Source organism: Mizuhopecten yessoensis, unplaced genomic scaffold, assembly GCF_002113885.1.
Source record: "Mizuhopecten yessoensis strain PY_sf001 unplaced genomic scaffold, ASM211388v2 scaffold897, whole genome shotgun sequence".
Classification (NCBI taxonomy): domain Eukaryota; kingdom Metazoa; phylum Mollusca; class Bivalvia; order Pectinida; family Pectinidae; genus Mizuhopecten; species Mizuhopecten yessoensis.
Genome location: NW_018403776.1, coordinates 293671 through 316348, shown reverse-complemented (window position 1 = coordinate 316348; position 22678 = coordinate 293671). Strand labels below are relative to the sequence as shown.

Sequence of the window (22678 nt, the reverse complement as noted above, 5' to 3'; positions counted from 1 at the left end):
CCCAGTATGTGCATCCCTTTTTTCCCAATAATTTATTATATCACTGTAGATCTGATGGTTCTAAACTTGGTCAAAACAATGGTTGACAAAAAGTATTTTTTACAGTAAAGTAGCAAGGTACACTTCCCAAAAAGTAAGTTAAACTGTCTGCATTGTTTGAACACCTAATTTGTATATACCGCAGGCAGTACTCAAACCTCTGTAATGATGTGTCTTCATTTCTTCTACAGATCTCATGCCTCAAATGAACACATTCACGTTGATGAGAGACAAGGACAACCATCTCAGAATCACATCAGAGTTTTACAGAAAGTTCTTCATGAATTGGACAATAAAGTTTTCCCATTATTTCCTTCCCATGCAAATTTAGATCAACACCACGACAACTCAAATCAAGTATTAAGAAGTAAAACGAATACACAGAAAATGTTGTCAGTGAGATGTGGACACTCTCTACAATTTCAGAATATGGTACCACGCCTGACCAGTACACTCAGGTTGGTATAACTGATGTCCATGCTACAAACTATAAACAGACAACATGGCTGTAAGGTCAGCAGACACAGGTTTGGATGACTACCTGATGTCCATACTATAAACTATAAACAGACAACATAGCTGTAAGGTCAGCAGGCACAGGGTTGTATGACTACCTTGTGTCCATGCTATAAAGTATAAACAGACAACATGGCTGTAAGGCCAGCAGACAAAGGGTTGTATGAATAACTGGTGTCCATGATATAAACTCTAAACAGACAACATGGCTGTAATGTCAGCAGACATAGGTTTGTATGTTTACCTGATGTCCATGCTATAAACTCTAAAAAGACAACATGGCTGTTAGGACAGCAGACACAGGTTTGTATGACTACCTGATGTCCACGCTATAAACTATAAACAGACACCATGCTTGTACGGTCACCACACACAGGTTTGTATGACTACATGATGTCCATGCTATAAACTCTAAACAGACAACATGGCTGTAATGTCAGCAGACACAGGTTTGGATGACTACCTGATGTCCATGCTATAAACTCTAAAAAGACAACATGGCTGTAAGGCCAGCAGACAAAGGGTTGTATGAATAACTGGTGTCCATGATATAAACTCTAAACAGACAACATGGCTGTAATGTCAGCAGACACAGGTTTGTATGACTACATGATGTCCATGCTATAAACTCTAAACAGACAACATGGCTGTAAGGTCAGCAGACAAAGGGTTGTATGACTAACTGGTGTCCATGCTATAAACTCTAAACAGACAACATGGCTGTTAGGTCAGCAGACACAGGTTTGTATGACTACCTGGTGTCCATGCTACAAACTATAAATAGTATTTTAAAAGCTTTCAAATGGTAGGAGATTTTATAACTGAATTTTATTTGAAAAGGCCCTTAAAAGGCCCTAAATAGCCTAGAACTGTGAAATACCTGTACAAACCTTGTCCAGACCACAAATTCCAAACATGCCGACCGACAACATGGCTATAATGATCAACATACCTGATACACAAAAATTGCACAGGTATCTGTATAAATAAGTGCAACACTGTTAAACCATCTGTAGGACTTCACAAAAGAGGAAGTAATGTTTCATAGCTCAATGGTACACACGGATCGGACCCCCACACAGTCGCAATATCTGGGCCAATTCTGGCTACTACTGGATTTTGATTCTGATAATTGAAATGCTGTATTTGGTCAAGACATTCTAAAATAGCCCATTACCAGGTACAGTAAAACCCTGTTGTAATGCCACCTCGTTAAACCACCAAACCTGCATACCACCATTAGTTTACTCAGAACGTATTTCCCCACCGTTAATGCACCCTTTGTAACGCCAAACCCGCATACAGCCATCCGCCATCATATTCCCAAAACAAATTGTTAAAATCACGCTATTTCGACCTCGTTAAATACTGCCAATTTGAGTCAAGTACAGGTATATGCTGATGACAGGAATGTTACGTACGTGTGTTCATTGTATTGTTACACGTGACTGCCAACTGACCAGGTAATCAGCTGTATGTTTTGCACGCTCAACAATTCGATACATTAAATTACAATTTTAAAGAAAAAGACGTATTATGATTTTTTTTTCTTTTTTCTTTTCCTAAAGTATAAGTTCAGTTGGTGTGTGAACATTTGGGTTTAAAACTGTAAACCTGATATACCGCCAAACTTGTTATACCGCCAAAATCACAGAGGACAGAAGGTGGGGATATAACAAGGTTTTACTGTAGTTCAATTTGTACATGTAGGTTTAAGGATTATACAGATTTCACATGGGATACAAGAAAATCAAGTTGAACAAACCAAAATTTGTCCCTATGAGAAGTTAAATTTAGATATTAAAGCTGTCAAAAAAATGGAGAGAATATCACTTAATTACATTTTTGGATCCTTTTCAGAATTTGAATGTGTATGAATTCAGTTGAACAATTATTAATTTACAATATTCTATTGATAACATCACAAAGTGAAACATCAGAAGCAAAAACAGGTGCTCCTCCATAGTGTTATGGTAGCTTTATATCAGACTTGTCAAAGAGAAAGTAATCATATACATATATTCCAGGCACGTGTTATGATACCCAAAGCAACTACTTAACTGAAAGTCATTTCATTTTCAGGAACCCACAAAGATCTTTCAAGAAAGGAATGAAGAATTTAAAGAAAAAAGATGAAAAATATCTTCAATCAGTCCAGGAGTTTGTGCAAAAGCAAAATCGAGATAAAGGTAAAATGAAACCTCTTTAGGGTATCGTAAACATAGATACGTTCAGTCCAGATTAGAATGAATATGTGGTATTCAACGAATTGTATACTTGGTGAGTGTGCCTAATTCACCAATGCAATAATCTGTTAAAGGGACTATTTACGGTAGACAAATGACACCCCTTCAAATCAATGAGATACTGAACATTTATACCTCCTAACCAAACTTTACGTCATAATGACATGACCTGAAGCCAACGTCCAGTGTGGTCAGTTTTTCTTTTAAGAAAGCCAGTGATAAATATCTGGGCCTTTCAGTGAGAAGTAAACATGTACTACTACACTATCGACGGACAACACGTGTGTTGCTTTAAATTTACACAATACATCTCGGGCAAGTATTAGAAGTATATTGTTATATAAATCTAATGAGATATTTGTGTTAACAGTTGGACTTGAATAAAAAGAAACCGTTTTAATAAAAGCTCACATGTAAGAGGGTACTGTAGGGAAAATTTCAAACTGCACAAAGTACAATATGAGGAGATTCAAACGTAGAATAAATTACTCATTAAAGCGATGATTGAGTTGTTGTTTGGAAGATGCTATTGATTCAGAGTAAATGCCAGTGCTTGAATTCCAAAGAAGTTAGCTGAATAAATGTATATACACTTTTGATTAAATCAATTTTTTTAATTATTAAACAGGGGTGAAAGGTTAGATACTTCTGTTATTAAAATATTGATATGATATTATTATTGATAACAATAATTGATGTTAATCAAAATGTATTGGAATAAAACAAAATAAATAAAGATAACCTGCTGTGTATGGTGGCATATTTCTGCCTTTGAGTTGCTGACTTATGACTTAATGATGTTGACTTAATCTCTAAATGATGTTGACATAATCTCTAAATGATGTTGACATACTCTCTAAATTATGTTGACATACTCTCTAAATTATGTTGACATACTCTCTAAATGATGTTGACATACTCTCTAAATGATGTTGGCATAATCTCTAAATTATGTTGGCATAATCTCTAAATGATGTTGATATAATCTCTAAATTATGTTGACATATGAGAAGATGTCAATATCGCAGAGGAAGATGTCAACATAACAGAAGAATATGTTGACTTGCCAATTTGCTTGCTCCGATGATAAATCCAAGATAATTATCCAGCAAGTCTGAAACTTGGATTTACATTGTGTTTGTGCTCAGATGTAAAACCATCTTGTCAGTTATTGATATCGACATCCTAACAAAATATGTTGACATCTGATCTGGAAATCAGAAGAAAGAGTCCTGAATAAACACTAATTACCTCTGTAAACACAAGCTACATCAAGGGCTGCTGCCAGCCACAGAAGGTTTGCAGTGTACAAACATTTTATCAGTGTGACCTTCACACTAATAAGTGCTAAAATTTCAGTTCTATCATTTGGAGATATATTTATATACTGATAAACAGTCATACCCTCTGTATGATGACCATCTGTCTGGCCGTTTGTCGATCATTTATAGAAATATAACTCTGACCCTCTGATTGGGTTATATTTTTGAGTGGCACAAAAAAAAGTGAATATAATTGGTGTGTTTGACATTGATTTGCAGTGGTATACCCAGTAATATTGTTCCTAGGGACTGCAGCCACAAAACCTGCCATGTTGAGGAATGTAACCGGAATATATCTTCAGATAGAGTAAGTTACCACACTGATATTTTCTTTCCCACTTCTACATATATACATGGTTATTCTTTCACTCCTTGTGGACGAGATTAGGGAGGTTCTTAAGTTGCCAAACACAAGGCTTTCAAGGCTTTGCCGAGTGTTTGGCAACTTAAGAATCTTTCCCCGAGGGTTGAGATTCCCCTATCTCACCCACAAGGGGATGAATGATTCTTTTTCTCTAAACTTGTTCTCCCATTGTGTATCATATACACAATGTTATGATAATGTTACATTCTCAATTCAGGGTTGACATGACATTGATGGTTTGTTGACGTGATGTGATTGTATTGTTGAAGTGACATAATTCCATTGTTATGAATCCCCCCGTCTCAACCTTAGGGTGAGACAAGGAAATCTCACACCGGTAAAATCGTGGCTACACCTGTCCAGGTTAAGAGAAAAGGATATCTCTCATCAGTAAAATCGTGGCTACACCTGTCCAGGTTAAGAGAAAAGGATATCTCTCATAAGTAAAATCGTGGCTACACCTGTCCAGATTAAGAGAAAATTATATCTCTCATCAGTAAAATTGTGGCTACACCTGTCCAGGTTGAGAGAAAAGGATATCTCTCATAAATAAAATCATGGCTACACCTGTCCAGGTTAAGAGAAAAGGATATCTCTCATCAGTAAAATCGTGGCTTCACCTGTCCAAGTTAAGAGAAAAGGATTTCTCTTACCCTGGACAGACTTATCCTTACTTTTACCGGTGTGAGATTTCCTTGTCTCACCCTAGGGTTGAGACAAGCTACACATACTCTTTGCACATTCTCCACAATAAACCTTACATCACTGATGTGACCCGGAACAAGGACTACTTTTATGTGGTCACACACATACACAAGTTCGTCTGCTAATCTTGTCGTGTTTACATTTGACATCAAAGAAGATTGGATTGATTTTAAAATGTTTAAAATATGATGCAAGAACCGTCTGACGTATACATATAATATTAATACGCTATCCACATGTTCCTGTTTACAAACAATATGCTTCGTCTTACACTTGGACAGGAACAACAGGGTAAGAGAAAAATAATCATTAACCCCCTCGGGGATGAGATAGGGGGATCTCAACCCTGGGGGGTAAGATTCTTAAGTTGCCAAACACTCTGCAAAGCCTCGTGTTTGGCAAATTAAGAATCTTCCCCCCTCAGGTTGAGATCCCCCTATCCCACCCACAAGGGGATGAAAGATTTTATTAGTCTCCCTCCAGGAAAATGGGTCCAGGAAAAAAGGCGTCTTTTTCTCTCATGTCCGCCATGTAAGATAAGCTTTGCCCTTGTATGATAACCATGCTTGCTACTGTTATCTTACATAGGCTGATCATAATGTTTACAAACAAAGTTGGCTATTTATGTAAATTAACTGACCAGTATGAAAGAAAAGTGTTGACAGAAAATGAGGTGTTTCAAATTGTACTTAATTTACAGTAAACATATCAAGAAACTGCATTTGTGGTTGTACGCATGTTTACTATCAATAGCAGTATACGGTTCATAAATGGTATTTATGAATAATGATACTTTAGTATGTAAAATTGATAAAAAATTCAGTCCAGACATTGCCGTTCTGCTGGAGTGTGTTGCTTTTGTGTGTAAAATTTGAGTATAATTTCAGCCCAGACACTGCCATTCTGCTGGAATCTTCTACTTTTATATGTAAAATTTGAGTATAATTTCAGCCCAGACACTGCCGTTCTGCTGGAATGTGTTGCTTTTGTATGTGAAGTTTGAGTATAATTTCCGCCCAGACACTGCCGTTCTGCTCGAATGTGTTGCTATTGTTTGTAAAGTTTGAGTATAATTTCAGCCCAGACACTGCCATTCTGCTGGACTGTGGAGAAGGCACCTACATTCAAATGTGCCTCCACTTCGGTAGCAAGACAAATGAAATGCTGAGAAAAATCAAGTGCATTTTTATTTCTCATTTACATGCAGACCACATTGCGGTAAGTTTGAACCTACCATGTACTTTACACTGTTTTAAGGTGCGGGATTAGATCCTATAATGATTTCCTTTTCTGGTCTAAACCTTCAAACGAAAAGAATTATTTAGTTTTACCCAACAAAACAGAAGAAGTATTAGGTAAGTTTTATCCAACAAAACAAAGAAAGTATGAATCTTATCTTTTGTTAGGTAAAACTTAATAATTCTTTTGTTTGTAATACTTTTTTGTTTTGTTGGGTAAAACTTAATAATTCTTTTCTTTTGTTTGGTAAAACTTAATTTTTCTTTTCTTTTGTGGGTTCAACTTAATATTCCTTTCTGTTTACCGGTCAAACTTTCCCATTGTTAGCTTATTGGTCATATGTTGCGTTTATTTCAATATTTGTTTAACTTCCACTTGTGATTTAATCCTACCTGTAGTTACAACCACTTATGATTTAATCCTACCTGTAGTTACAACCACTTGTGATTTAATCCTACCTGTAGTTATCCTATTTGCAGAAACAGAGACCATACCTGTGAATGAGCACATTTTGTACCTTCAAAAATCTTAGTCCCATGGTAATGTTACCAAAGGGGGATAATTATAGAAGAGTTTTGTGCTGATTTAAGTCCTGGGTGTATTCATTATTAATAAAGTTTGTCATATATATCTTTTGAAGATATGTTTTTTTTTACCTAAGGATATAGAATCCAGAATTGGAACCAAGGCTTTCGGAGGTTCTGATCATCAGATTCTACACTTGAGGATAGAACTTGCACATCCTCCATAAATAAATAACTGATGACTCTTTTTCTCTAGCCAGTTAACCCAAATTTTGGTAAAATACACCACAGACAACACAAGAGCAATAGTAAATTTCTGATTACATACATATTATCTCTGTGAGTTGGGTATCAGTTGCTGATGGCAAAATCACCTTTGTCATTCAAACAGCATTGACAAGCTTTCAACAATTTTGATGTCATAAAGTTTGTGAGGTCATGATGATAAAGTTTCGTGATCACACCCATTTTTGATTCATCGATCCGTCACCCCCTTAGGGGTGAGATAGGGAGATCTCAACCCAAGGGTGAATAATTTTTAAGTTGCAACCCAAGGCTTGCTGAGTTTTTGCAACTTAAGAATCTTTGCCTGATGGTTGAGATCCCTCATCTCACCCAAAAAGACGAATGATCCTTTCCTGTTATCACGCTGTCTCATATATAATACAATGTTGACATTATGGGGTCAGTACCTTGTTGAAATGAGGTGAATGCACTGTTGATTGACATCATATAATTGTTATGATAAGGGAATCACCTTGTCTCCACCATAGAGTAGGACAAGGATATTTTGTACCAGTATAAGTGTGAATACATATGTCAGGGTGAGAGAAATACATTTCTGCCATAACAACAATGGGTTTCTTTACGACCTCATCTTCCACTGTGACATCAAAGTTCATGGTCATACACAGGAATAATATATTCACAAGAGAAACATACGGTTTCTAGATATAATATTTGAACATTATGAGAGAAAAAAATGAGTGTGCTAAAATAAGTGTGTACAGTAGTATTCATTCTTATATAGAAAATTAGTATGACATTAAAATTGTCACATGCATGTCCCCATGGTAACCTTTAACAATGCTCAGATGGATCAATGCTGGGACAATTGAACGTTTGTAAGTCGACACATGTGTCCAATTAACTCATTCACCCCTGAAAGTTTGTAATGAACTATTCCAACCTTGGAACAAAATGTGTTTTCATGGGTGAATGAGTTCAGGGCTATTTACAACGTGTGCTTTTTAGTTTTTTAATACAACACTGACCGGAACTACAATATCCAATGTAAATAAACATGACGGCTGCTGAAATATCGCTGGGCATTGTGAGACTTGACAATGTCATTGTAAATTTATGTGCAAAAGAAAAAAGTAAATAAAAAATACTTTTATTACAACAAAAACAAGACCAAGATCTGCAATATCGTAAAAAATGCACATCGGTTGAAATCACCAATGCAATTTTAATACTCATGCAATTTATCAGATCAACAGGGGTTAGTTACAAATGTCTGAAATGTTACAGACCTACTGATATGAGTCACAGCACACATAAACATTTCAGACATTTGTAACGAACCCCTGTGCTCCGTTGCAAGATCACTTACTTCAAACGATATCAGTTTCACACGTCTCGCAGCCACGGTTTCCCCAGTTTCTGATCATGACATGTCAAATAATGAGGCTGTTATAGAATATACCGACTGTAGTCAGATTCCCATACCATCAACAAATAAATTCACGTATGGATTCTTCACAAAATGAGCAAAGAGAAACATTCAATTTATCTTCCAAAAATAACTCCCTCATGGAGGTCAAGGTCGGATTCACGGTGTTCACTGTATTTATCCATGCGCGAAATTTGTTCTGGGGGGAAATCGGAACAATTTAAAATCTAACTTTCAGCTCAGATTTCTATTGATAAACTTAAATCACCCTATAGACATATCATACGCAATTGTATTGATACTGAATTGTGAAATGAAATTGAAGTGTTTGTTAAAATAAAGTACTACTTTGTTTGCTGATCAGCACGCGACAATACGCTGTTCAAATCATTGAACGAAATTGTGTGGACTGTCGATAAGGCGGGCATTTTTAATTTTAAATATAAATTCTAAGTTAAAAAAGAACATAAGAGGAAGAAAAAACGTAAATATAAGTATTGAACTGTTTTTGACAGTTCAATGCTTAATTAAACAACTTCTTCTGAATAATCAAGAGGCCCAGGCTGATGATATTTGGCCAGTATCATGCTGGGATGAAGGGCTACCATGTTTGTTCAAACGAATGACCTTGAACTACTTTCAAGGTCACAGGGGTCAAATATGTTAAAATCTTCAAACAACTTCTTCTGAATAACCAAAAGGCCCAGGGTACTGACATTTGGCCTGTAGCATGCTGGGATGAATGATTACCAAGTTTGTTCAAATGAATGACCTTGACCCACTTTCAAAGTCACAGGGGGTCAAAAGTCGTAAAATCTTCAAACCACTTTTCAATAACCAAAACGCCCAGGGTACTGGTATTGGGACTGTAGCACGCTGGGATGAAGGTCTACAAAGTTTGTTCAAATGAATGACCTTGACCCACTTTCAACCTAATGTCCTTGTTCGATATTCAATGTCACGGGCGTCATATGTTTAAATCTTTTAATTGGTTCTTATGAATCAAACGCTGATCAGCTGCCTGTAGCTGTATTTTAGTCCACTTTTAAGATTACAAGTGTGAGATTAACACCAGGTGAGCGATGCAGGCCCATTGGGCCTCTTGTTCTTAGAATGTTAAAGAAATGAATGTTAATCATGATCTGCTTTAGTTTCACTTCTAGGGAAATTCATTATTTCCGACATTTTATCCAGAAACAGGTGTGTAGTTTAACAGGATTCAACTTTATATGGCTTTGTTGCTCTACACATTTTTTTTTGCTTGAATGTACATTTTTTACTAACCAATATGTACTCTTTTATCAGATGGGAACTGTGGATTTCTACTTTTCTTAGTTGTTCACAGGGTATGGATAGCTTTAGGGAAATATCGTGAATTTTGATTTGATCATTTGTATTTTGGTTGTTGTAGGGCCTAGCTGGTATTCTTAAGCAAAGACATCTGGCATTTAAGGAGATTGGTGTTCCTGTGGAGCCTGTTGACATCATTGGAGAGGATGATATGGTAGTTTTAAGATATGCTATAGCCTATTTTGTGCCCAACATTTTGGAAGAGACAAAGTAAGTTTATAAATAATTGTCCATCCGTTGGTTTGCTTTTATATTTGGTTAATATTACTGTTCTAGTGCAAAAGAAGTAAGAATAAGACTCGCGTGTATTGACCTCTGCAGGTTCTCGGGATAAGCCTGCTGTAACTCACTGCATGTTATCATAAAAGGCAATTAATTGGGATCTCCTTTGAGTGTTTTTTTCTATTAGGCCTTCAGCTAAGGGGACTTAAAAGAATAAAATTGATTTGCAATCCACATCTTAACACTTGGTAACTCTATTCTTGTCTCTCCATCCTACTTGTCTGTAACACTTGGTATCTCTATTCTTGTTTCTCCATCCTACTTGTCTGTAACACGGTATTTCTATTCTTTTTTCTCCATCCTACTTGTCTGTAACACTTGGAGCCTCTATTCTTGTCTATCCATCCTACTTGTCTGCAACACTTGGTAACTCTATTCTTGTCCCTCCATCCTATTTGTCTGTAACACTTTGTAACTCTATTCTTGTATCTCCATCCTACTTGTTCGTAACACTTGGTAACTGGGGGCTTGTCTCTCCATCCTATTTGTCTGTAACACTTGGGAACTCTATTCTTGTCTCCCCATCCTACTTGTCTGCAACACTTGGTAACTCTTTTCTTGTCTCTCCATACTACTTGTCTGTAACACTTGGTATCTCTATTCTTGCTTCTCCATCCTACTTGTTTTTAACACTTGGTAACTGGGGGCTTGTCTCTCCATCCTATTTGTCTGTAACACTTGGGAACTCTATTCTTGTCTGTTCATCCTACTTGTCTGCAACACTTGGTAACTCTATTCTTGTCTCTACATAATACTTGTCTGTAACACTTGGGAACTCTATTCTTGTCCCTCCATCCTATTTGTCTGTAACACTTGGAGCCTCTATTCTTGTCTATCCATCCTACTTGTCTGTAACACTTGGTAACTCTTTTCTTGTTTTTCCATCCTACTTGTCTTTAACACTTGGTAACTTTATTCTTGTCTCTCCATCCTACTTGTCTGTAACACTTGGTAACTCTTTTCTTGTCTCTTCATCCTACTTGTCTGTAACACTTGGGACCTCTATTCTTGTCTTTCCATCCTACTTGTCTGTAATACTTGGTATCTCTATTCTTGTCTCTCCATCCTACTTGTCTGTAACACTTGGTAACTCAATTCTTGTCTCTCCATCCTACTTGTCTGTAACACTTGGTATCTCTTTTCTTGTCTCTCCATCCTACTTGTCTGTAACACTTGGGACCTCTATTCTTGTCTCTCCATCCTACTTGTCTGTAACACTTGGTTCCTCTATTCTTGTCTCTCCATCCTACTTTTCACTGTGGCAGCCAGGGTCTTCTGTCTGACCATATGTGTTTTCCCCAGTTGCTCCAGTTACTTTCCACATTGAGACCCCCCTCCAACCTCCCATTCGGGCCAATGTGTATAAGTTGATAGAATTGTGTTTCACAACTGTTTTAAAATAAATAGTTTTTTTTTGTTTTTTGTAGAACATCTGGGAGAATGTAGAATGGTTTAGTTATGTACTACTAAAATGTTTCATACTATTGAAAATTCATATTTAACACTTGTACTGATATATATTTAGTTTCTGTTTAAGGCTACATACTGAAGTTTATGTTGTTGTTTTTAATTATTCAGGATGCACATGTCTAGGACCTTCAGATCAGTAGGATATTCATCAGAAATTCATCAAAAACTAAAACTGAAAGAGGTAATATGTGTCTATGGTTATGATTGGTTTTATTAAGTATATTAATAACTTTTTTTATTAAGAAAGGTTTTGCTTTCTATCCTTAATCTGTGATCAGTTTTATTTAAAGGAATGTTAGATGATAATTCACTTTAAAATGTCATAAATATCAATTTTTAATAAATGATTGCATGATGTGTTAAGACTTGTTAGTTCACTCTTATGATCTATGTTTTATACTTTATGGCTCATAAATTGTTTGCATGCTGGTTTTACAGTTGAGAACAGTAAAAGCACTTCACAACCGTGGACGGGCACATTCTGTTTCCTTCAAACATGAAGCTGGATGGCACCTGGTTTTCTCGGGAGATACTATGTATAATATTAATCTCATCAATTTAGGTGAGTATGATAGTCGAACGATACAAATGCAGCTTGAAAAACAAATATTTAGTTTAGGATATAGAACAACATAATGACTGTTACAACACTTGACTCAAATTTTCTGGGAAGGGTATCCAAACCTGGTGTTGTGTACATTCTTATTTTGTGTATTAGAGAAAGCTCTGCCACTGGGGTGTGAATCAAAATTGTGTCACCAGGCTGTGTATCTAAGTTGTGTTACCTTCAACATGTTTTCCGGAATATATAGAGTGCATAGCCTGGTCAATCATATCGATGGCTCGGCTCAAGTGGTAAGAGTAGATATGGCCAATACTGAAGCTGAGCTCTCGGGATGATTGACCCGGCTAAGGGAAACTTAACAAATAAACAGATAAAACGACTATTATCCGAGTTGAGCTATGGTATAGATAATTACGGTAAATAACACAACTAACTTTTATGAAACTTAAACATGCACATGCACATACATGTATTAACAAAGTGAGAAAAAGGAGTGGAAGTGAATGTAAACGTATGTACAGATAGGCGTATAAAACCTGCATGAAAGAAGAAGCAAAATAGGTAAATCGAATGAAAAGAGATAGTAGAATTCAAAATTAAATTTATAAAAGAGAGCAAAAATGTAATAATAAATAATGGCAAAAAAAGAATGATGATGAAATGACTCGGTGCGAAGCACCAGATAAGAGTACAAGATTTAAATTAATGGCACATACTAATACAAGCATGAAAATTAACAACATGGTTAGTATCCTAATTGTGTCACTAGGGTGAGTGTCTAAATTGTGTACCTCGATGATGTCACTGGCTGTCTGCTAAAACTAATCACCAGGTGTGTACTTAAGTTATGACACCAGTTGTATTCCAAAGTTATGTCACCAGGTGTGTACCTTAGCTATGTTACCAGGTGTGTTCCAAAGTTATGTCACCAGGTGTGCACCAAACTTATGTTACCAGGTGTGTACCTAAGTTATGTTACAAGGTGTGTACCAAAGTTATGTCACCAGGTGTGTTCCAAACTTATGTCACCAGGTGTGTTCCAAAGTTATGTCACTAGGTGTGTTCCAAACTTATGTCACCACGTCTGTACAAAAGTTATGTCACCAGGTGTGCACCAAACTTCTGTCACCAGGTGTGTTACAAAGTTATGTCACCAGGCGTGTACAAAAGTTATGTCAACAGGTGTGTACAAAAGTTTTGTCACCAGGTGTGTACAAAAGATATGTCACCAGGTGTGATCCAAACTTATGTCACCAGGTGTGTACCAAAGTTACGTCACCAGGTGTGTACTTAAGTTATGTCACTAGGTGTGTAGCTAAGTTACGTCACCAGGTGTGTAGCTTAGTTACGTCACCAGGTGTGTAGCTAAGTTATGTCACCAGGTGTGTAGCTAAGTTACGTCACCAGGTGTGTACCTATAAGTTATTCCACCAGGTATGAACCCAATACATGTGGAGAGTGATTCAAAATTTCAAGCCTATCTGTCTCCTGAATACTAAGCAGCAGAAATATCTTGATACATATTTCCAGCTGCTGTGTTAGCATTGTCACAGATTTACTTTTGCTTTCAAGCCTGCATATGATTATTTCAGACGATAAATTACAGATCCATTGTTTGCGTGAAGGACTCGCAACAACAGTATGGAGGATTTCATCATGTATTTCTTTACAATGATTATTAAAATCTATCAACAGCTAGTTAAAAATCAATCATGAAATTTTGTCCGATTACCAACACTAGGTGGGACATAATGTTTTAGGTATTTCTAGTTTTCCTTACATTAAAGTCTGTTAAATGAAAGTGGTTCTGATGGAGAAAAGTTAATTGTGATGTATGGTTGTATAAGTATATGATTATTTCTTTCACTAATCACAAAAATATTTTTTTATTACCCAGGTTACAACTGTGACATCTTGATACATGAAGCAACCTTTCCTTCTACATCAGCAGATTTTGCCAGGAAGTCCAATCATAGGTAAATATAGTAGGGCACATTTGCCAGCTTGACATCAATAATTGTCTTACAGGTTGTTTGGTTGAAGCTCAATCAAAGCTTGATCCAATTTGACTAACAGTCACATTTCTCAAATCTGTTGAAATATGCAAATGACTTTGAAAGATCCATAAGGTCTAGAATAATGATAATGTACCTCCTAATGGTAACTTCAGTAGGTAGTAAATTAAAGCTATCGACACTTCTGCCAAAACCTTTGTTGTAAATCAACTAGTAAATAGTCAATAATTTAGTGACCTATCACCTTCTGCAGGACTGACACCCTCCATTTACATGCTGCTGTCAGCCAGTCAGGTGTCGCCTAACGTATGCCACCTATAACTATTGTTACACATGGCGTAGTAACTAACTATAAAGATGTTAGGCCTAACAGCAATACAGATGGCTGAAAACAGTGGTTTTCACAAGTTTCTGGACCTTTCAGATGAGGACTTACATAATTATTTGTTTGTGTGGTATAATCACCAAACACGTGTTAAAATCATCGCACACATGTGTTACATGGTATTTAAGTGTAAAACATGGAAAAAAACAGCGGCATTGGTAAACACAGAGCGGTGGAGAATACTTTCTTCATCCATACAGGAAAAAACACACTTGTCACCTTGCTATTTATTAAGATGATATCCCATTTGCCAGCCCTTTGTTTTCCTTGGGTTTCTCCTTCAGAAAATAACTCTACCTGAAGGCTGACAAATATGCTATCAGCCTCATAGCCATGTCATAAAAATATCTATTGTCTTATAGCTTGCTGCAACAAAGGACTCTGAGTTTGTTCAAATCACTGACCTGAACTGCTTCCAAGGTCACGAGAGTCCATTTTTTAGCCCACCATCAAATCACCCTGCGTCCTTGGTCCGTCATCCGTCGACCGTCCTTAAACAATTCTTGTTATCGGTATTTCTCAAGAAGTACCAGAGGGATCTTTCTCAAATTCTATATGTTGGTTCCCCTTGGTCCTTAGCTGTGCAGGGCAACTTTTGAGACTGATCGGAAAAACAACATTGCCGGCAGGCAGCCATCTTGGATTTTGATAATGAAAGTTTGTTATCGCTATTTCTCAAGAAGTACCAGAGGGATCTTTCTCAAATTCTATATGTAGGTTCCCGTTGGTCCTTAGCTGTGCAGGGCAACTTTTGAGATTGATCTGATAAACAACATGGCCGACAGGCAGCCATCTTGGATTTTGATGTTGAAAGTTTGTTATCACTATTTCTTGGGAAGTACTAGAGAGATCTTTCTCAAATTTTGTATGTAGGTTCCCCTTGGTCCCTAGCTGTGCAGTGCAACTTTTGTGACTGATCGGAAAAAAACAACATGGCCGACAGGCAGCCGTCTTGGATTTTGATGATGAAAGTTTGTTATCACTATTTCTTGGGAAGTACCAGAGGGATCTTTCTCAAATTCTATATGTAGATTTCCCTTGGTCTTTAGCTGTGCAGGGCAACTTTTGAGACTGATCTGATAAACAACATGGCCGACAGGCAGCCATCTTGGATTTTGATAGTGAAAGTTTGTTATCTCTATTTCTTGGGAAGTACCAGAGGGATCTTTCTCAAATTCTATATGTAGGTTTCCCTTGGTCTTTAGCTGTGCAGTGCAACTTTTGTGACTGATCGGAAAAACAACATGGCCGACAGGCAGCCATCTTGGATTTTGATAATGAAAGTTTGTTATCGCTATATCTCGGGAAGTACCAGAGAGATCTTTCTCAAATTTTGTATGTAGGTTCCCCTTGATCCCTAGCTGTGCAGTGCAACTTTTGTGACTGATCGGAAAAACAACATGGCCGGCAGGCAGCCGTCTTGGATTTTGAAAGTGTAAGTTTGTTATCGCTATATCTCGGGAAGTATCAGAGGGATTTTTCTCAAATTTGATCTGTAGGTTCCCCTTGGTCTTAAGCTGTGCAGGGCAACTTTTGAGACTGATCTGATAAACAACATGGCCGACAGGCAGCCATCTTGGATTTTGATAGTGAAAGTTTGTTATCTCTATTTCTTGGGAAGTACCAGAGGGATCTTTCTCAAATTCTATATGTAGGTTTCCCTTGGTCTTTAGCTGTGCAGTGCAACTTTTGTGACTGATCGGAAAAACAACATGGCCGACAGGCAGCCATCTTGGATTTTGATAATGAAAGTTTGTTATCGCTATATCTCGGGAAGTACCAGAGAGATCTTTCTCAAATTTTGTATGTAGGTTCCCCTTGATCCCTAGCTGTGCAGTGCAACGTTTGTGACTGATCGGAAAAACAACATGGCCGGCAGGCAGCCGTCTTGGATTTTGAAAGTGTAAGTTTGTTATCGCTATATCTCGGGAAGTATCAGAGGGATTTTTCTCAAATTTGATCTGTAGGTTCCCCTTGGTCTTAAGCTGTGCAGGGCAACTTTTGAGACTGATCTGATAAACAACATGGCCGACAGGCAGCCATCTTGGATTTTGATAGTGAAAGTTTGTTATCGCTATTTCTTGGGAAGTACCAGAGGGATCTTTCTCAAATTCTATATGTAGGTTTCCCTTGGTCTTAAGCTGTGCAGGGCAACTTTTGAGACTGATCTGATAAACAACATGGCCGACAGGCAGCCATCTTGGATTTTGATAGTGAAAGTTTGTTATCGCTATTTCTTGGGAAGTACCAGAGGGATCTTTCTCAAATTCTATATGTAGGTTTCCCTTGGTCTTAAGCTGTGCAGGGCAACTTTTGAGACTGATCTGATAAACAACATGGCCGACAGGCAGCCATCTTAGATTTTGATTGTGAAAGTTTTATTATCGCTATTTCTCGGGAAGTAGAAAGATGTAGGTTCCCCTTGATCCCTCGTTGTGCATGTTATATTTTGAGACTGATCATAAAAACAAAATGGCTAAAGGAAGAACTAAACAGATTGATCTTTCTCATATTGCAATTTCTTTCACATTAGGTACTGTACTAGTAAATATGTGAAATGACAAACTCACTTTGAAGGTTGGCTTTCATACACATCAGTATTAAGTTAAGATAAAAGTAACCTCAAGGTGCATTTACTGTTAACATGACTCGATCAAACAGATAAGAGGAAAGAAGAGAAAAGATCGAACTGACAAAGAACTAATGAAGATGGTACAATGGTGGGCGCCAAGATCCCTCTGGGATCTCTTGTTTTTTAAACTTTGAACAAATTCTTCTTAAGATCTATAAGTCTTAGAGTAATCATATTTGGGTTGTATTTTGCTGGATAAAGGATTAAGTTTATTTATTTCAATCTCAAATGACAAGATCTGTAAGGTCCAGTGGTATTTGGTTTTTACATGGTTTGACAGACTGTCAACTTTTGTTCATTTATTTACATTGGCCCATTTCTAGGTCACATGGATCAAATGTGTTCAAATTTTGAACACTTTTTTTCTGCAGATACCTGAGACATGGAATCATTATATTTGTCCTGCAGCTTTCTGAGAAACAGGGTTATCAAGCTTAAATGAATAACCTGACCCAATTTTAAAGTCATTGGTGTCAGATATATTAAATATTTCTTAATTCTTGTATAAATCTGTTGCACCTAGACTTGTGATATTTGTGTTAAAATATCAAAACTACATTTCTACAAAGCCATAAGGCCTATAGCCATGATATATTTATCCTGTAATTTGCTAAAGTGTTGCTATAAAAATGGTTAAATCAAGACTTTCAAAGGTACAAGGTTAATTAAAAAAATGTTTAAGTAGACACCTAACATCAGTCTTGCTGTTTGCTCAATCCCTTTCTAGCTATCAGACTGACTCTCTATACGTACTAAAGAATAAGCATTAGCACATGTGATCAGGTTTCATCCTTCCAGTTTTGTATTCCCACTTCAACCAAAGTTAGAGTTATATAGTGTTCATTTGTTTGTCTGTGCTGACTATGGTTCCCAGAATATCTCGGCCACTGTTTCATGAATGAACATCAAACTTTGTTTATAGGTACATCATAGGAAGGCTGTGTGTCACATGACATTCTAAAATGACCTCTTTTTTGGCCTTTTTCAATTTCAAAAATATTTTATTGACAATACATCTATAATACAAACATATAAGTTAACATTAAAGAAGACATTAGAACAGTATTGACAAAAGAATTAGACAACAGACTATGCCTATATCAGTCTTCTTCTATTTCCGGTAGCTATGTACAATGCTTAAATATATAAAATGTTGTAATTCGTTTTCCTCTCGCACACATGCACACCCACACCCACACCAGCTTATGTCTAATACTCATTATTTAAGGGACATAACTTGCCTGAATAATAATAATAGCAATACATGAATATTAATTTGTATAAGAATAGTTTTATTTAATTGGTCAGATGCATTACTAATACCATATAATAAACAGTGCAGATTTAGATATCCTAATAAATTAAAAATAGTGGTAATATGATGCCTAATATTTGAATACAGAGGACATTGAAAGAAAAAATGTATTAGATCTTCCCTCTGTGCACCACATACACAGGAAGCATCATCAATCAGATGGTCTTGTAACTTATCAAAGTTAAGATCACTTTTAAAATTTCTTAGCTGACATAAAATGATGTTAAGTTTCCTCGGAACACAGTTAATAAAAAGATTTGAGACAGATGTATTAAAAGGTTTTTTTAAGTTTCTTTTTAGCCTTCTTTGGCCTTTGACCTTGACCTTGACCTTGACCTCATTACTACTGTGAAAAACAGGTTTCCAGGGCATACTGTATCTCAGCTCTGTTTCATGAATCGGCATCATAATTTGTATATAGATCTACCTATCAAGTATCATTGAAAGAAATTAATTTATATTACACGGAGACCATCAACCCATCGCTTTATAAATTATATATGTATGTTTCGGCTCAACATGAACTTGGCCCATTGACTGACTGCACAGGAGAACCTATGTATAAAATTAGTGTTATTTACTGCGATACTTATATTCATTATTGAAACCCGTCAGTATGATACAAGTTATTTTTAGATTCCGTAAGTATACAGCCGTTTGTAACTTCATCATACCTGACTGCACAGGAGAACCTATATATAATATAGTGTTATTTACTGCGATACTTATATTCATTATTGAAACCCGTCAGTATGATACAAGTTATTTTTAGATTCCGTAAGTATACAGCCATTTGTAACTTCATCATACCTGGCTGCACAGGAGAACATGTATAGATACTTATATTTACGTGTATGGTATCTATCGATAGCAATGTAACTGTGTACCATTGAACACAACTACCAGTAATACAACAAAGAAATGAAAACATTGAAAAGTTATGACACCTTCGGATGAAAACATACCTTTAATGACGTGTTATATATATAAAGTGTGTTAATCCTGTCCAAAAAAATGATTTCCATGTTTCCTTCAAGATGAAAATTACACTTACAGAAGTTTGTAATTTGTGCATGTGTAGTCATTGGTGCATAAAGACGGTCTGGCGAAATCTGGTTGTTGCAAAGAAATCATTTGGCATTGTGAAATTTATTTTGTGTTTCACTCCTTTCACTCCAAGTCCCAAATAAACCAATATATAACCACATGCGAAATCTCCTAAGGTATGGTACAACTCGTCCTTATTGGCAGATCATACTTATTGTGTGCCCTAGTTGCGTCTCATAGAATATGTCAAAATTTCACAAAATCTCAAACCTATTTCAGGAAAAAAATTGTTCCAACCCAATTTCTGATTTCATTTGTTTCAGTACTGTAACAGATGCACTGAACGCTAGTACACGGATGAAAGCGAAGAAAACCATCCTGACCCACTTCAGTCCAAAGGCTCTGCGTTACGAGAAAGACTTGATCTTATCTCGAACTGACGTTACTATTGCAATGGATCATATGAAAGTGAGTTTTCTATGTAGTTTTCTGTCTCGGGAAAGAAAGCATTACTGTTCATCATTTCATTTATAATCACTGGATATATGTGAACATGAAAATTTGTTTTAAAAATAAGTCTGATTATCGTCTCCATGATATGAATATTACATGACTCCAGTCATGAAGCAAAAATTATTATTTTGAACTTACAGAATCTATATGATATTATTACTCTTCAAAATATTATTACAGATGAAAGTAAAGTTTGAATGGGCCACTTACATCTAAACAGTACAAAAATCCCCTGGTGGTCCTTTTGAACTTATTGAAAATATTATCACAAGGTCTGTTATTATCCCCTCGCAACTAAAGTTTGAGGGGATATAGGATTCCACCCGTACGTACATACGTACGTATGTTACACTCTTTGTCATCGCTCTAGCAACTTCATTCCTCAACCGAATTTCATGAAACTTCATACAAGTGTTCGCTATGGCAATACTTTGAACAAGTTCGCCTTTGGTATTTCTATGTTGAAGGTCAAGGTCACTGTTACTATTTTTAGAAAAACATTGTCATCACTCTACCGACTTCATTCCTCAACCGAATTTCATGAAACTTAATGCAAATGTTTGGTACAGCAATGCCTTGAATAAGTTTTAGTTTCGGGTTTCTATGTTGAAGGTCAAGGTCACTGTTACTATTTTTGGAAAAAAAACGTTGTCATCGCTCAATCAACTACATTCCTGAATGGAGTTTCATGAAACTTCATCCTAGTGTATGGTATGGCAATGCCTTGAACACCTGTCTTTCAAGTTTCTGCGTTGAATGTCAAGGTCACTGTTACTAATTTTAGAAAAAACTTTGTCATCCCTCAAGCGGCTTCATTTCCTCTTACATATGTCACAGTGTGTGAATCAGGGGATTTGTATCACTTATGATACTTTGTTATATATCAAATCAATAGCAGAGAAATTATCATGTGTATGTTGTAAAAATGAAATTTGTTATCCCCCTCCCAGGAACGAGGAATGATTTCTAGGGGGGTAATTTGCCCCTTGTGAAAACTATTAGTATAAGTAGTAAAACAGGAAAGAGAGTACATTCAAACACGGTTATAGCGTATCCCAAGGGCTCGACTTAATCAGTTAATTCTCTCCCCCTCCTCACTGTACGAAACACTCCATTCTCTCCCCCTCCTCACTGTACTAAACACTCCATCCTCTCCCCCTCCTCACTGTACTAAACACTCCATTCTCTCCCTCTCCTCACTGTACAGAACACACTATTCTCTCCCCCTCCTCACTGTGAGAAACACTCCATTCTCTCCCTCTCCTCACTGTACTTAACACTCCATTCTTTCCCCCTACTCACTGTAGGAAACACTCTATTCTATCCCACTCCTCACTGTACTAAACACTCCATCCTCTTCCCCTCCTCACTGTACTAAACACTCCATTCTCTCCCTCTCCTCACTGTACAGAACACACTATTCTCTCCCCCTCCTCACTGTGAGAAACACTCCATTCTCTCCCTCTCCTCACTGTACTAAACACTCCATTCTTTCCCCCTTCTCACTGCACTAAACACTCCATTCTTTCCCCCTCCTCACTGTAGGAAACACTCTATTCTATCCCACTCCTCACTGTACGAAACACTCCATTCTCTCCCCCTCCTCACTGTACGAAACACTCCATTCTTTCCCCCTCCTCACTGTACTAAACACTCCATTCTCTCCCCCTCCTCACTGTACTAAACACTCCATCCTCTTCCCCTCCTCACTGTACTAAACACTCCATTCTATCCCCCTCCTCACTGTACTAAACACTCCATTCTCTTCCCCTCCTCACTGTACTAAACACTCCATTCTTTCCCCCTCCTCACTGTACGAAACACTCCATTCTTTCCCCCTCCTCACTGTACGAAACACTCCATCCTCTTCCCCTCCTCACTGTACTAAACACTCCATTCTATCCCCCTCCTCACTGTACGAAACACTCCATTCTCTCCCCCTCCTCACTGTACTAAACACTCCATTCTCTCCCCCTCCTCACTGTACTAAACACTCCATCCTCTTCCCCTCCTCACTGTACTAAACACTCCATTCTTTCCCCCTCCTCACTGTACGAAACACTCCATTCTTTCCCCCTCCTCACTGTACGAAACACTCCATCCTCTTCCCCTCCTCACTGTACTAAACACTCCATTCTATCCCCCTCCTCACTGTACTAAACACTCCATCCTCTTCCCCTCCTCACTGTACTAAACACTCCATTCTTTCCCCCTCCTCACTGTACGAAACACTCCATTCTTTCCCCCTCCTCACTGTACGAAACACTCCATCCTCTTCCCCTCCTCACTGTACTAAACACTCCATTCTATCCCCCTCCTCACTGTACTAAACACTCCATCCTCTTCCCCTCCTCACTGTACTAAACACTCCATTCTTTCCCCCTCCTCACTGTACGAAACACTCCATTCTTTCCCCCTCCTCACTGTACGAAACACTCCATCCTCTTCCCCTCCTCACTGTACTAAACACTCCA

General features: G+C 37.3%; 1 protein-coding gene across 1 annotated transcript in view; it reads left to right on the top strand.

Annotated features, from left to right (window-relative positions):
- Positions 1-22678, top strand: part of LOC110453878 (zinc phosphodiesterase ELAC protein 2-like) — a 41844-nt gene that overhangs the window by 17208 nt on the left and 1958 nt on the right. The window contains exons 10-18 of the mRNA XM_021503073.1: positions 231-497; positions 2638-2744; positions 4343-4430; positions 6272-6410; positions 10042-10190; positions 11841-11913; positions 12171-12294; positions 14195-14273; positions 20015-20159. Coding sequence (XP_021358748.1) covers positions 231-497; positions 2638-2744; positions 4343-4430; positions 6272-6410; positions 10042-10190; positions 11841-11913; positions 12171-12294; positions 14195-14273; positions 20015-20159 — 1171 coding nt within the window. The remainder of the gene's footprint in view (positions 1-230; positions 498-2637; positions 2745-4342; positions 4431-6271; positions 6411-10041; positions 10191-11840; positions 11914-12170; positions 12295-14194; positions 14274-20014; positions 20160-22678) is intronic.